Consider the following 12,045-nt stretch of genomic DNA (forward strand, 5'->3'; position numbering starts at 1 on the left):
AGGTTTCAGGGACCACTGGGTCATGTTAGCAATTCAATAAATGTCATGGTGACAGTTGCAGGTATTTTCAGTGACATTGGCCTTCTCGTGGGTGGTCCAGTTTGCTGTGTTGCTATGTTGCCTTTTCGTATTCCTCCTTCTCGACTTTGCTCTTTCACCACCCATTTTCATAGCCAATGGATTCCATGCACGAGAAGGGCATGTCAGACGACCCACGCTACAACCAGATGAAAGGAATGGGGATGCGGTCAGGGGGCCATGCTGGGATGGGGCCCCCACCAAGCCCGATGGACCAGCATTCTCAAGGTACTATTGTATCTCTCTTATTTTCTTGTTTTTGTTGACACTGGGCATCCTAAAACTGTGTTCCTAATTGGGCCTCCCAAAGATGGACCCAGGAGGACCCAGAACAGGGCAGCCTAGGTGGAGTTGCCCAAGACAATGTGTTGTTGGGGCTGGGCTGGGCTGGGCAACCCTAAGTGAGTGGAACCGTGTAAGGTGCTGAGTATTAGACGAGGACAAGTCAAAGTGATGTGCACCAACCTGTAGCACCCATGTCATCCAGGAACTTACTAGAAATGCAGACTCTTGGGTTCCCTCCAGACCCGCTGAAGCATCCTCTGTAGGAGCAGGGCTCTCCTGGTGACTTCTGCGGACAGAACGCTTGAGTCGTGATGCATTAGGTGACTTGCCAAACCCTCCCTGTCATGTTAGATGCTGTGGGGTTGGTTCTGGCTCGTAGGACCCCATGCACAACTGAATGACACTGCTTGGTCCTGTGCCATCCCCGTTGTTGCACCCACTGTGTCAGTCCATCTCGTTGTAAGTCTTCCTCTTTTCCATTGCCCCTCTGCTTTACCAAGCATGATGTCCTTATCCAGAGACTGGTCTCTCTTGTCATGAGGGTAGAAAACTTCCTCCAAGGGCTCCACAGTGACATCCATATGTAAGGTGAGAGGAGTGGGCTTAGCCAAATAGATGATGAAGGCTCCCACCTCGGGGGCTGCAGGGCAGGCCTGGAAGAGCCTAGATTCCTGTGAACATCTCCCAGTGTCAACTGTTGGCAACAGGAGGAGTGTAGGTCCAATCACATCAGCTGCCCTCTGTGGCTCCTGGAATGGAAACCCATTTGGCCACTCTCTGTCTCAGGGTGGAAACTGGTGGAAGCACAACAGAAAGGTGACCAGCTTTCCTTAAGTGTCACGGGATATGTGCTGCCAAGTGACCATCTGGACCTTGTCTCCCTGCAGGTTATCCCTCACCTTTGGGCGGCTCTGAGCACTCCTCCAGTCCGGTTCCAGCCAGCGGCCCATCCTCAGGCCCACAGATGTCATCTGGACCAGGAGGGGCTCCGCTGGATGGTGCTGACCCCCAGGCCTTAGGACAGCAGAACCGGGGCCCGACCCCGTTTAACCAGAACCAGCTGCACCAGCTCAGAGCTCAGATAATGGCCTACAAGATGCTGGCCCGGGGGCAGCCCCTCCCCGACCACCTGCAGTTGGCAGTGCAGGGCAAGCGGCCCATGCCTGGAATGCAGCAGCAGATGCCAACACTACCTCCACCCTCTGTGTCCGCTACAGGACCTGGGCCTGGCCCTGGCCCCGGCCCCGGCCCTGGTCCAGGACCAGCACCTCCAAATTACAGCAGGCCTCATGGTAAGGCCCTTGGGGTGGGGAGGTGGCTCAGTGAAGTGGTCAGAGCAGAGCCTCTGCTACTGACAGCTTTTCCCATGGGTGCCCAGTGCCCACCTCTTAAAATGCTTGGCTAGGTGGGGTTGCTGCAGCACAAATGCTCTTTCTCCAGCTCCCCCTCCCTTACCTAAGCCCCACAGTGTAGGTGTTGGTGGGGGGTGTGCCCCTTGTTCCCTGGAGCCAGGCCTGCCCGTGGAGAGGGGGGCAAGTATAAATACAAGACACACTGTAGTTTCTCTCATTTGTTTCTCTCCTGCTGCAGGTATGGGAGGACCCAACATGCCTCCCCCAGGACCCTCAGGTGTGCCCCCTGGGATGCCAGGACAGCCCCCTGGAGGGCCTCCCAAGCCCTGGCCTGAAGGTAACTTTTGTTCTCTCTCGGTGGGACGTCTGTACCCTGACTTCCGGTTATGAGCTTGCAGGCAGGAGATGAGCCTGGTTAGAGAGAAAGGGCCAGGGCAGTCACTCTGCATCAAGGCCACACGTCTTTCTTTTTACCCCAGAGACTTGGATTTGGCTTACACACTATGCCTCCTGCCCACCCTTGTCCTGTGGGGTGTGGTTATCCTGCGGCTCTCAAAGACAGTAACAAGAAGAGAATCCCAACCATGAGCTTGCCTACCAACTGACTCCAGTACTGTTTCATGGAGAGGCACAGCCGCAGGGGCTCTCTGGTGTCTACAGACACGTTCCTTCAGGATGGTGCCTGGCATGAGTCATGCATGGCCTGACCTCCCCTTGTGGAAGCTCTCCCTGCAGTGAGAGGCAGGCAGAGGGCAGGGTGGCTCGGGGTTCCATCTCCTGCTCTGAGTCTGTGGCCTTGAGCCAGCTCCTGAGCTTCCCCGAGGTTCCATGTCGTCATCTGTAACATGGGGAGGAAGCTATGTTCCATCTGTTTTGTCATCTGCCACCAGAACAAGGGAGAGTGCTGCTGGGCATTGTTTGGGTGCCACTGATTATTAAAACACCCCAATTCAGAGAGGTTACAATGTGAGAAAACATACAGGGTTTGGTGAGTGAGGGACATAAAGCCTCCTTGGCTGCTTGTGGGGAGTTGGTGAGGGTGTTTGGAGTACACAGAGCAGTGAGGGCCCAGCATGGGGTGCACTTGGATGTTAACTGCTGTATCATGGTCATCACCATTGTTCCGGAGACTGACTGGAGACTCTGCAGTGTCCTGAGATGAGTGTGGGTTTGCCTCCTCAGGTTGGTAACTCTCAGGGCACGGCTTATAAGATGGGTCGGAATGTTTGTGTGTTTAGTGATTGTAGGCTGTGGAGCAGCAGCTCTGGTTCGTGAAGCATGATAGCTGGAGGGCAGGCGTCTCGGGTACAATGGTGTTCTGCCTTCCTTTGTATTCAGTGTTCCTGTCTTTGCCATACGGTGTGGAGGGACCGCGTTTTCTTCAGGGGTCTTGTCCATCAGGTGGCCACCATGCCCCAGAGCTCAGCAGTCAGTATTGCATGCCTGCAGTGTCACTTCAGGAATTTATTCATCCATTCAACAGACGGTTATTGGGCACCTGCTGTGGGCCAGCTAGAGGGTGGCAGGGCAGTGAACAAGATGGACATGAGTTCCTACTCACAGTCAACCAGTGAAGCAGAGCGTGTGTTAGAGAGTGGCAGGTCCCTGGAGAAAAGTAAAGTAGGTTAGGGGGCTGGGGAGCGTCGGGGAGATGTGATCCAGTAGCCCGCAAGAGGAGTGACATTTGAGCAGAGAGCTGAAGGAGGCCAGGGTAAGTGATTTGGGACAGGAACAGTTGAAACACCAGGAGTGAGACCCTGAGGCCTGTGCCCATTGTCAACGAGGAAAGCCAGAGTTGTGGGGAAGACTTGGTTCCCTAAGTGAGGTGGGAGCCATGGAGGGTTCTGAGTGGAGAAGGAATGTGCCCTGACTTTAGTGTGTTTTTTTAAATTTAAATTCAGGAATTATCATTTGTCTGTTTACCCATGTTTGAGTCATTGCCGTGTCCATACATGGCTTTGATTTTTTTTTTTTTTCCTTCAGTATTTGAATTAATGTGTTATTTCCTTTTTTGTTTAAAATTTTTACTGTGATTTGGGTGACAGTTTACAGAGCAGATCTTCCATACAGAAGTTCATATTCCTTCTTTCTTTAAATAATACTGTGTTTTTGGTAAAGGATTGGGTTCCCATTCAAGAGTTTCTGCACAAGGTATCCAGTGATACTGGTTACATCCTTCACAATGCATGAACATTATCATTCCGTTCTGGTTGTTCTGTTTCCAGTAATCTAGTTTCCCTGCCCCTTTACCTTCTCATCTTTGTTTTAAAGTAGTTGTGGACCATCTGGTCCAATTTGCAGGTGTCCTGAACCAGCCTTTCTGCTTCCACACTTGCTCCCTGCTGGTCCCCCTTCCCAGGTCATTTTTCTGAAACAGATGTATGTTCACTTCCTTCCTGGATTGAAATCCTGTCTTGACTCCCTGTCGCCCTCAGACCAACTCCTTCCTTCATGGGGCTCACCAAGACCAGAGTGACCTAGCCCTGCTGGCCTCTGGTTTTCTGTGTTCCTGCGCTCTATTGGACACAACCCATTTGGCCAATTGGGGCTCTGTGAAGCTCTGCTCCTGCTGGTCTCCGTGTTCCCTCTCCTCAGGGCCTTGGGTTGGGCTGTCGGCTCTGCTGCAGGTGCACTCTCCCCTCCCCACTCCTTTGTCGGATTCCACCACTAGACCATCTTCAGTATATACGTGGAGGGTCGCCTCTTGGGGGGGAGTCTCCCTGACCTTAGTCCCCAGACTTGGATGTCCCTATGAGAGCCTTTATTACGGGTTGTGCCCAGTGCTCTGGTTTTCTCTTTCCCCTGCTAGGCTGGTCTTCTGGGGAGGGGGTGGGTGTCTGCATGCTTGTTCTGTGTTGGAGGCCAGCGTAGCACGCACTCTCGGTGCGCCTTGGTTGTCAATGGTGACCGGGCACATGGAGAAACAGGAGGGTTTCTCCTCTTAGGGTTTCTGGGCTTTTGGTCTCAAGCAGTTAGTCCTACTTTTTGACTTTATAATGTTTCACATAGTCAGTCGGTCAGTTGGTCAGTGACTAGCTGAGGCTTTGTCTTGGTTACCTGGTGCTGCTACAGCACATTTGCCACAGATGGATGCTTTAATAAATGGAAATTCATTCTCTCACAGTTCCATGCTTCTTGTTGTTGTTACATGCCATCGAGTTGGCTCTAACTCATAACAACCCTCTGTACAGCAGAATGAAACACTGTCCGGTCTTGTGCCAGCCTCACAGTGCTTGCTAAACTTGAGCCCATTGTTGCAGCCATGGTGTCAATGCGTCTTGTTGAGGGTCTTCGCCTTTTTCGCTGACTTTTCACTCAACCAGGCATGATATCCTTCTCCAGCCAATGGTCCCTTCTGACAACATAACCAAAGTAGGTGAGACAAAGTCTGGCCGTTTCTCACTTCCAAGGAGCATTCATCTGCACTTCCTCCAGAACAGATTTTTCTTCTGCCAGTCCATGGTTACTTTTTTTTTTTTTAAATGCACTTTATTGAAATAAAATTCATGTACAGAAATGACACGAGTCAATGCTTTTTTTTTTTTTGCTACAGTGTTCCCTCCCCTCACACCCCTGGCAACCAACAAAGAAAGTTTTCCTCCATATATAAACCTTTCCTTGACCCTTCATAACAACGAACTAATACTATATTTGTCCTTCTGTGATTGACTTATTTCACTCAGCATAATGTCCTCCAAGTTCATCCATATTATGTGGTGTTTTGCAGACTGTACATTATTCTTTAGTGCTGCATAGCATTCCATTAGGTGTAAGTACCATAGTTTGGTCATCCACACTTCCGCTGATGGGCACATAGGTTGTTCCCATCTTTCTGCTATTGTAAATAGGGCTGTGATGAACATGAGTGTGCATATATCTGTTCCTGTCCTGGCTCTCACCTCTCTAGGATATGTACTTAGTAATGGGATTGGGTCAAATGGTATCTCCAATTCCAGCTTTCTAAGGAATCGCCATATTGCTTTCCACAGTGGTTGTATCATTTCACAGTCCCATCAGCAGTGTATGAGAGTCCCAATTTCTGCACATCTCTGCCAGCATTTGTTATTTTCTGTCTTGTTGAACCTTGCCATCAGTGCTGGTTGTTTTGATGTGCATCTCTCTGATGACCAACGATGGTGAATGAGCATTTCTTCGTGTATTTGCTGCCCACCTGAATATCCTTGGTAAGGTGTCTGTTCATGTCTTCTGCCCATTTTTCACTTGGATTGTTAATTCCTTTGGTGTTGAGGCATTGGAGTTTTCTATAAATCTTAGAGATAAACCCTTTGCCAGATATGTAATTATCGGCACATGTGAATTTTTGCTGTCATTTTTGTTAAATGCTTTGTTGTGGTGTTGATTTCTTTGTTCCATATAATTTTCTATGCTGAGCTCATTTTGTTTATGAATCGTGTTATCACTTTCTTTGTTCCTGTTGTTTTAGTATTTGCTAAATATTTGTGCTGGTCCTCTTTTTTTATTTTTATGTGAAGGTTTATCTTTTTTCTTTGAGCTTACCCTGTGATTTATAGTTTTCTTCCCACGTTTAGAAGAGTTGTTCTATCTTGTAGTTGTCTTGACATCCCTACCATCTAGAAGTTCTGTAATGACAGTTTTTTCCCCTCTTTTTGGTTTGTAGTTGTCCTCATTTGTCAATTGATGTCTCTGGTTCCCTGTTTACAATCTTGTAGGCTTATTTACCTTGGATACTTCCATAGCTGGATTGGTTTTTGGGTTATATTATCATGTGTGTTAATGGTCCGTTGTTGGCTGCTGTTGCTTCTCTGTCCAAAGGACTCCCTTTAGCATCTCTTGTAAGGTTGGTCTGATTTTAACAAATTCCCTTAATTTCTGCTTATCTGGGAATGTCCTAATTTCACCATCATATTTGAGGGATAGTTTTGCTGGGTACATAATTCGTGGTTGGAAATTTTGCTCTTTCAGAGTTTTATATATACCATCCCATTGTCTTCTCACCTGCGTGGTTTTTGCCAAGAAATCCAAGCTTAGTCTTACTGGTTGCCCCTTGTAGGTAACTTTTCATTTTTTCCGTGCTGCTCTCATGAGTCTTTCTTTGTCTTTGGTTTTGGTAAGTTTGATGATGATATGTCTTGATGACTTTGTGGTCTATCCTGTTTGGGGTTTGTTGGACTTCCTGAATGGATATATTCTCATCTTTCATCATATCAGGGAAGTTCTCTTCCAACAAATCTTGGACAGTTTTCTCAGTGATTTTATTTTTCTCCTCCTGTTCTGGAATTCCAGTGACACGTATGTTATTCCTTTTGGTGGTATCCCACATGATCCTTAGGCTTTCTTCATTTTGTTTTGATCTTTTTTCTGATCGATCCCTTTCCAAGGAAGTATTCAGGTATTTGTCTTCAGTCTCATTAATTCTGTCTTCCATTGTATCCATTCTACTCCTTTGTCCTTTTAATGTGTTATCTATTTCTGACAATTTAGTATTAATCTTCTGGATTTCTTATCTGTAGATTTTGAATCATTTCTAATTTTTCATTTATTTTGTCATTTTGTTTTTGTATTTTCTTCTGAAATTCTTCTAGGGTTTTGTCTATATTTTCCTTGATCTGTCTCTCAATCCTTTGAAGATACCTAAATATAATTCTTTTGAATTCCTTATCGTGGAGTTCCAGTGCTGCGTCTTCCTCAGGGATGTATTTTGTGTCTGTATCCTGGTCCCTTGTTTCTCCTTCTTTATCTTGCTGCTTTGTGTGGACTGTGATGGTCTCTTGTCTCCGAGACATTGTGACTTTTTTTGTGTTTGTATTTAATTGGTGATTGGATGTTGGAGTGACTTGCGCATGATTTTCATTTTGTTTTGTTTGTATGTTATCTACGCAAGCAGGGTACTATGCTGTGCTCCTCTATTCGCTAGTTGACAGCACTTATACACTCACCACCTGTCTCCTATCTTGTATGTCCCTGCCAGCCTTGGCAAAGAGAGTCTATTCTTAGGTCCCTGGAATCCGAACGAGAATGCTATCACTTTAAAATCCAAAATGGTTGCCAGTTATAAACATTCAAAATGGCTGCACCCTTGTTGTTGTTGTTATGTGCTGTCTAGTCAGACGCGACTCATAGCAACCCCTCTTTGGGTTTCTGAGGCAGTATCACTACGGAAGTAGATTGCCCAACCTTCCTTCCGAGGAGTGGCTCTTGGGTTTGAACCACCAGCCTTTTGGTTAGCAGTCAAGTGCTTTAAGCACTATGCTACCAGAGCTCCTGCTGCACCCTTGGTCACTTTAAATATCCAAAATGGCTGCCGTGTGTAAACAATCAAAATGGCTGCGCCTTCCGGACAACAGAAAGTCAACAGTTAAGGTTGTCTCCCACCTTGCTGTTTCACTTCATAGTCATAGGCCACCAGCACAGTCGTCCCTGCAGCCTTGGTGACCAGGGCTGATCTAATTTAGGTCAATTCTCAGGTCCCAGCACCGCTTCGAAATATTCATGCTTTTGGTCCCATCAGAGTAGCTGACTGTCCGTAGCTCCGACTGTTTTTGTACTCACTGTTTTCGTTCAGGTTTTTCCACTAGTTGGTGCCTAATCTACTTCTTTATAGTTCCTTTCAAAGCTCAGTCTCCAGGATTATCTTCTGTATCTCTGTCAGTTGGTTTTTCTTTTCTTTGTTGAAGAGGGTCTGTGTCACTTGTCTGCCTGTTCCTCCATTTTACTGGAAGTCCCCAGTCCCCGGTACTTTGACTGTTCTTCACCAGCACCACAACTCAAAAGCATCAGCTCTTCTTCTGTCTTCCTTATTCATTTAACAGCTCTCACATGCAGATGAAGTGATTTACAATATCATGGCTTAGGTTAGGGACACCCTAGTCTTCAAAGAAACATCTTTATTCTTCAACACCTTAAGGGATCTTTTGCAGCATATTTGCCCAGTGCAGTATGACATCTGATTGCTTGACTGCTGCTTCCATGGGTGTTGATTGTGGATCCAAGTTGTATGAAATCTTTGACAACTTTAAGCTTTCCCCATTTATCGTGATGCTGCTTATTGGTCCAATTGTGAAGATTTTGGTTTTCTTTATGTTGAGGTGTAATCTGTACTGCAGACTGTAGTTTTTAATCTTCATCAGTAAGTGCTTGAAGTCATCTTCACTTTCAGCAAGCAGGGTTGTTTTGTCTACGTATTGCAGGTTGTTAATGAGTCTTCCTGCAATCTTGATGCCACGTTCTTCACGTAGTCCAGCCTCTTGGATTATTTGCTCAGCATATAGATTGAGTAAGTATGGAGAAAGGATATAACCCTGATATACTCCCTTCCTGATATTCAACCATGCGATGTCCCCTTGTTCTGTTTGAACAGCAGACTCTTGGTGGGTGCCAGCTCTAGAGGGAGGCTTTCTCGTTCTCACAGTTTAGAAGGAAGGCCCTTATCTCATTTCAGCATCCAGGGCCCAGTGTCCCTTGGAGATCTCCATGTGTCTTGGCATCAATCTTCCCCTGGGTCTAGGAGATTCTCAGCACAGGTATTATAAAAGGGCTTGAGGGCAGTATTCTCTGACCACCTCTAACTTCACAAGGAGGGAGATGGATTAGCCTAAAGCTTCCGTGCATAAGGCGGAAGTCAGATATGTTGCCATCCTTCAACCTTTATACCAACTCTGGCACCAGCCTGCCTTCCCGTGGCACTCTCTACTTCTGTCCTGTGTTCAGTAATTCGTTGCAGTGGCCACACACAACTCACAGACAATACTAAGATTATTGGGTTTATTAGGGAAGTTGTTGTTAGGTGCTATTGAGTCAGCTCTGACTCATAGCGACCCTTTGTACAACAGAATGAAACACTGCCCAGTCCTGTGCCCACCTCACAATCCTTGCTATATCTGAGCCTATCATTGCAGCCTATCAGTCCGTCTCATTGAGGGTCTTCCCCTTTTTCACTGACCCTTCACTCTACCAAGCATAATAATAACAATTAGAGAAGTAACAGGCTACAATTCAGGTTCAGGAATGCTCAGGATACAGTTCTTTGACTCAGGACAGTCTCTCCTCTGCTATGCCCTCAGGCACACCTCTCTGGCCCTTGGCCTCTCGGCCTAGCCTCTGCCCTGCTCCCTGCTCAGGCTTGTGTTACCAAGCTCTTTTTGCTTTGCAGATAGGTACACCTAGGTGTACCCCACTCTGCCAGCAAGCCTCCTGCCCAGAAACAGTCCGTTTTCTCACTCTGTGAGAAACTTGCCAGCCCACCTCACTGTCTCATGTTAGTCTCTCAGTTTTGCTGCTGCTGTTGCTGTCACCATCTCTCTGTTGCCTCAGCTCAGGGATCTTTGGTCCAAGGACACACTTCACTCTTGCTTCTCTTTCTTGATGGTAATGAGAGCCCCTTATCCCCCTGGATGACTCATTTTACACCTAGGGAGGTGGCAAAATTGACCAGTCCTCACATTAGGGTTCCATACTCCTTATTTGTATAGTCTCACCCCATGAGAGAACCATGTTCCTTATTGACATTACTAGCAAGCTGTCCGATCCCCTTGGTGGGCCACAAGCACCTTACATTTGTGTAGTTTCACCCAGTCATCTGGTGGGAGACAGAAAGCCCATGACCGGAAGAGCCAAACCAAGTAATTTACTGCATCACAGGAGCCCTGGCTCCAAAGGATGTGTTCTGCCCCCAGCTCTTCTTTCTTGGTGGTACTAAGGTCTGTCCTTCTCTGCTACTCTGTCCTTTTATCTCTTATAAGATAAAAGGTGATGCAGGCCACACCCCAGAGAAGCTCCGCCTACATCAGATCGGGGCTGTGACCTGAGTACGGGTGCTGCATCCCATCCTAATCACATCGGATCACATCATGGAGGATGTTGACATCATTAAGCAGCTGCCAAATGACATCATTCTATAACTATCCAGCCAAGTTGACGCGTATTTTTTGGGGACACGATTCAGTCCTTGACGGATGCCATCATCTGCTGGGCTTTAAACAGTGGGCAAAACGGACTCATCTCCTGGGCTTTCATAGCCTGAGGTTTTGTGATGGGCATTGATGAGATGACTTCTCAAATTGGAGTCAGGGAGGATTATAGGAGGTCAGAGGCAGGGAAATGCTGGTCCTGGGAGGGCCCAGCCAGGAGGACAAGGCCCCAGCTCGGCTCTCAACCGAGCAGAAGGGCACATGGAGCTGCTCGGGTCAGTGAGGCTTCAGAGGTGTCTAGGCTGAGATCTAGAGTTGGCTAGCACCCGAGGCAGGAAGGAGCAAGGCCCCTGAGCGAGCAGCAGTGTGGTAGAGCTTAGTGAAGTGCTGGGGTGGCCACCGCGGCCTGCATGGCGCTCGGCAGCCTTGGGGAGGAGTTTGTCCCAGGGCAGTGAGCACCAGGCTTTTCATTCCACTAGGAACAGACCCAGAACTCAACCCTGTGCCTCTGCTGTTTGACTCTTACCAGGACCCATGGCAAATGCTGCTGCCCCCACCAGCACACCTCAGAAGCTGATCCCTCCACAGCCAACGGGGCGCCCTTCACCTGCACCCCCTGCTGTCCCTCCCGCCGCCTCGCCAGTGATGCCACCACAGACGCAGTCCCCGGGACAGCCGGCCCAGCCCGCCCCCATGGTGCCACTGCACCAGAAGCAGAGCCGCATCACCCCCATCCAGAAGCCACGAGGCCTCGACCCTGTGGAGATCTTGCAGGAGCGGGAGTACAGGTGAGAGGTGCTGACATCTAGGCCTGTCCCCGCAGTGCTGGCCCCCAGCCAGTCAGCCACGTGTGTGGCCACCATTCTAAAGGTCAGGAGGGCATGCAGTGAGAAATCGCCCCCTTGCCCTTGTTCCCAGTCACGCAGCTCCTGTGCCCTGAGGCAGCCCTATCCCAGGTTTATTGTGCATCCTTGTAGAGAAATTCTTTTTTTCTGCACAGGGTACATGGCTGTGCACATAGTTTTCCACACACCAGTATGTCTGTGACAGCACTCCCTGCCTGCCCTTAGAGTTCTTTTTTTTTTTCCTGGATGCCAGTGTTCTGTCTTGTAGCCAGTCCTGTGGCTAAATGGACTGGACATCAGGTTGTTTCTAATCTTTGTTACACACGATGCTGTAGCAAAGACACTTGTATAGCTCTTGTTTTGTACGTGTTTCCACATGCCAAATAAATCCCTAAAAGTAACAGTCTGGGTTACAGAAGCCATGGACCTGGCACTTTCATAGATCCTGTAAATCTGCCCTCTGTGGAGGCTGCATGGTGTATGTTGGAATGCAAATGCCTAGTTTTACTTGCCAACACAGTGTATTGTCCAACTTTTGGTTCATCAACATTCAAAAAACCACCTGGTGGCAAGCTTTGTGGACGACCCATGTCAGTT

The 12,045-nt window shown here is 48.1% G+C and overlaps 1 protein-coding gene across 1 annotated transcript in view; it reads left to right on the top strand.

Annotated features, from left to right (window-relative positions):
* SMARCA4 (SWI/SNF related, matrix associated, actin dependent regulator of chromatin, subfamily a, member 4) overlaps positions 1-12,045 on the top strand; it is an 88,402-nt gene that overhangs the window by 1,906 nt on the left and 74,451 nt on the right. The window contains exons 2-5 of the mRNA XM_007953594.2: positions 174-306; positions 1,251-1,655; positions 1,954-2,052; positions 11,133-11,391. Of these exons, the coding sequence (XP_007951785.1) occupies positions 174-306; positions 1,251-1,655; positions 1,954-2,052; positions 11,133-11,391 (896 nt within the window). The remainder of the gene's footprint in view (positions 1-173; positions 307-1,250; positions 1,656-1,953; positions 2,053-11,132; positions 11,392-12,045) is intronic.

Source organism: Orycteropus afer, unplaced genomic scaffold (genome assembly GCF_000298275.1).
Source record: "Orycteropus afer afer isolate SDZICR_OR568_19922 unplaced genomic scaffold, OryAfe1.0 scaffold00402, whole genome shotgun sequence".
Lineage (NCBI taxonomy): Eukaryota > Metazoa > Chordata > Mammalia > Tubulidentata > Orycteropodidae > Orycteropus > Orycteropus afer.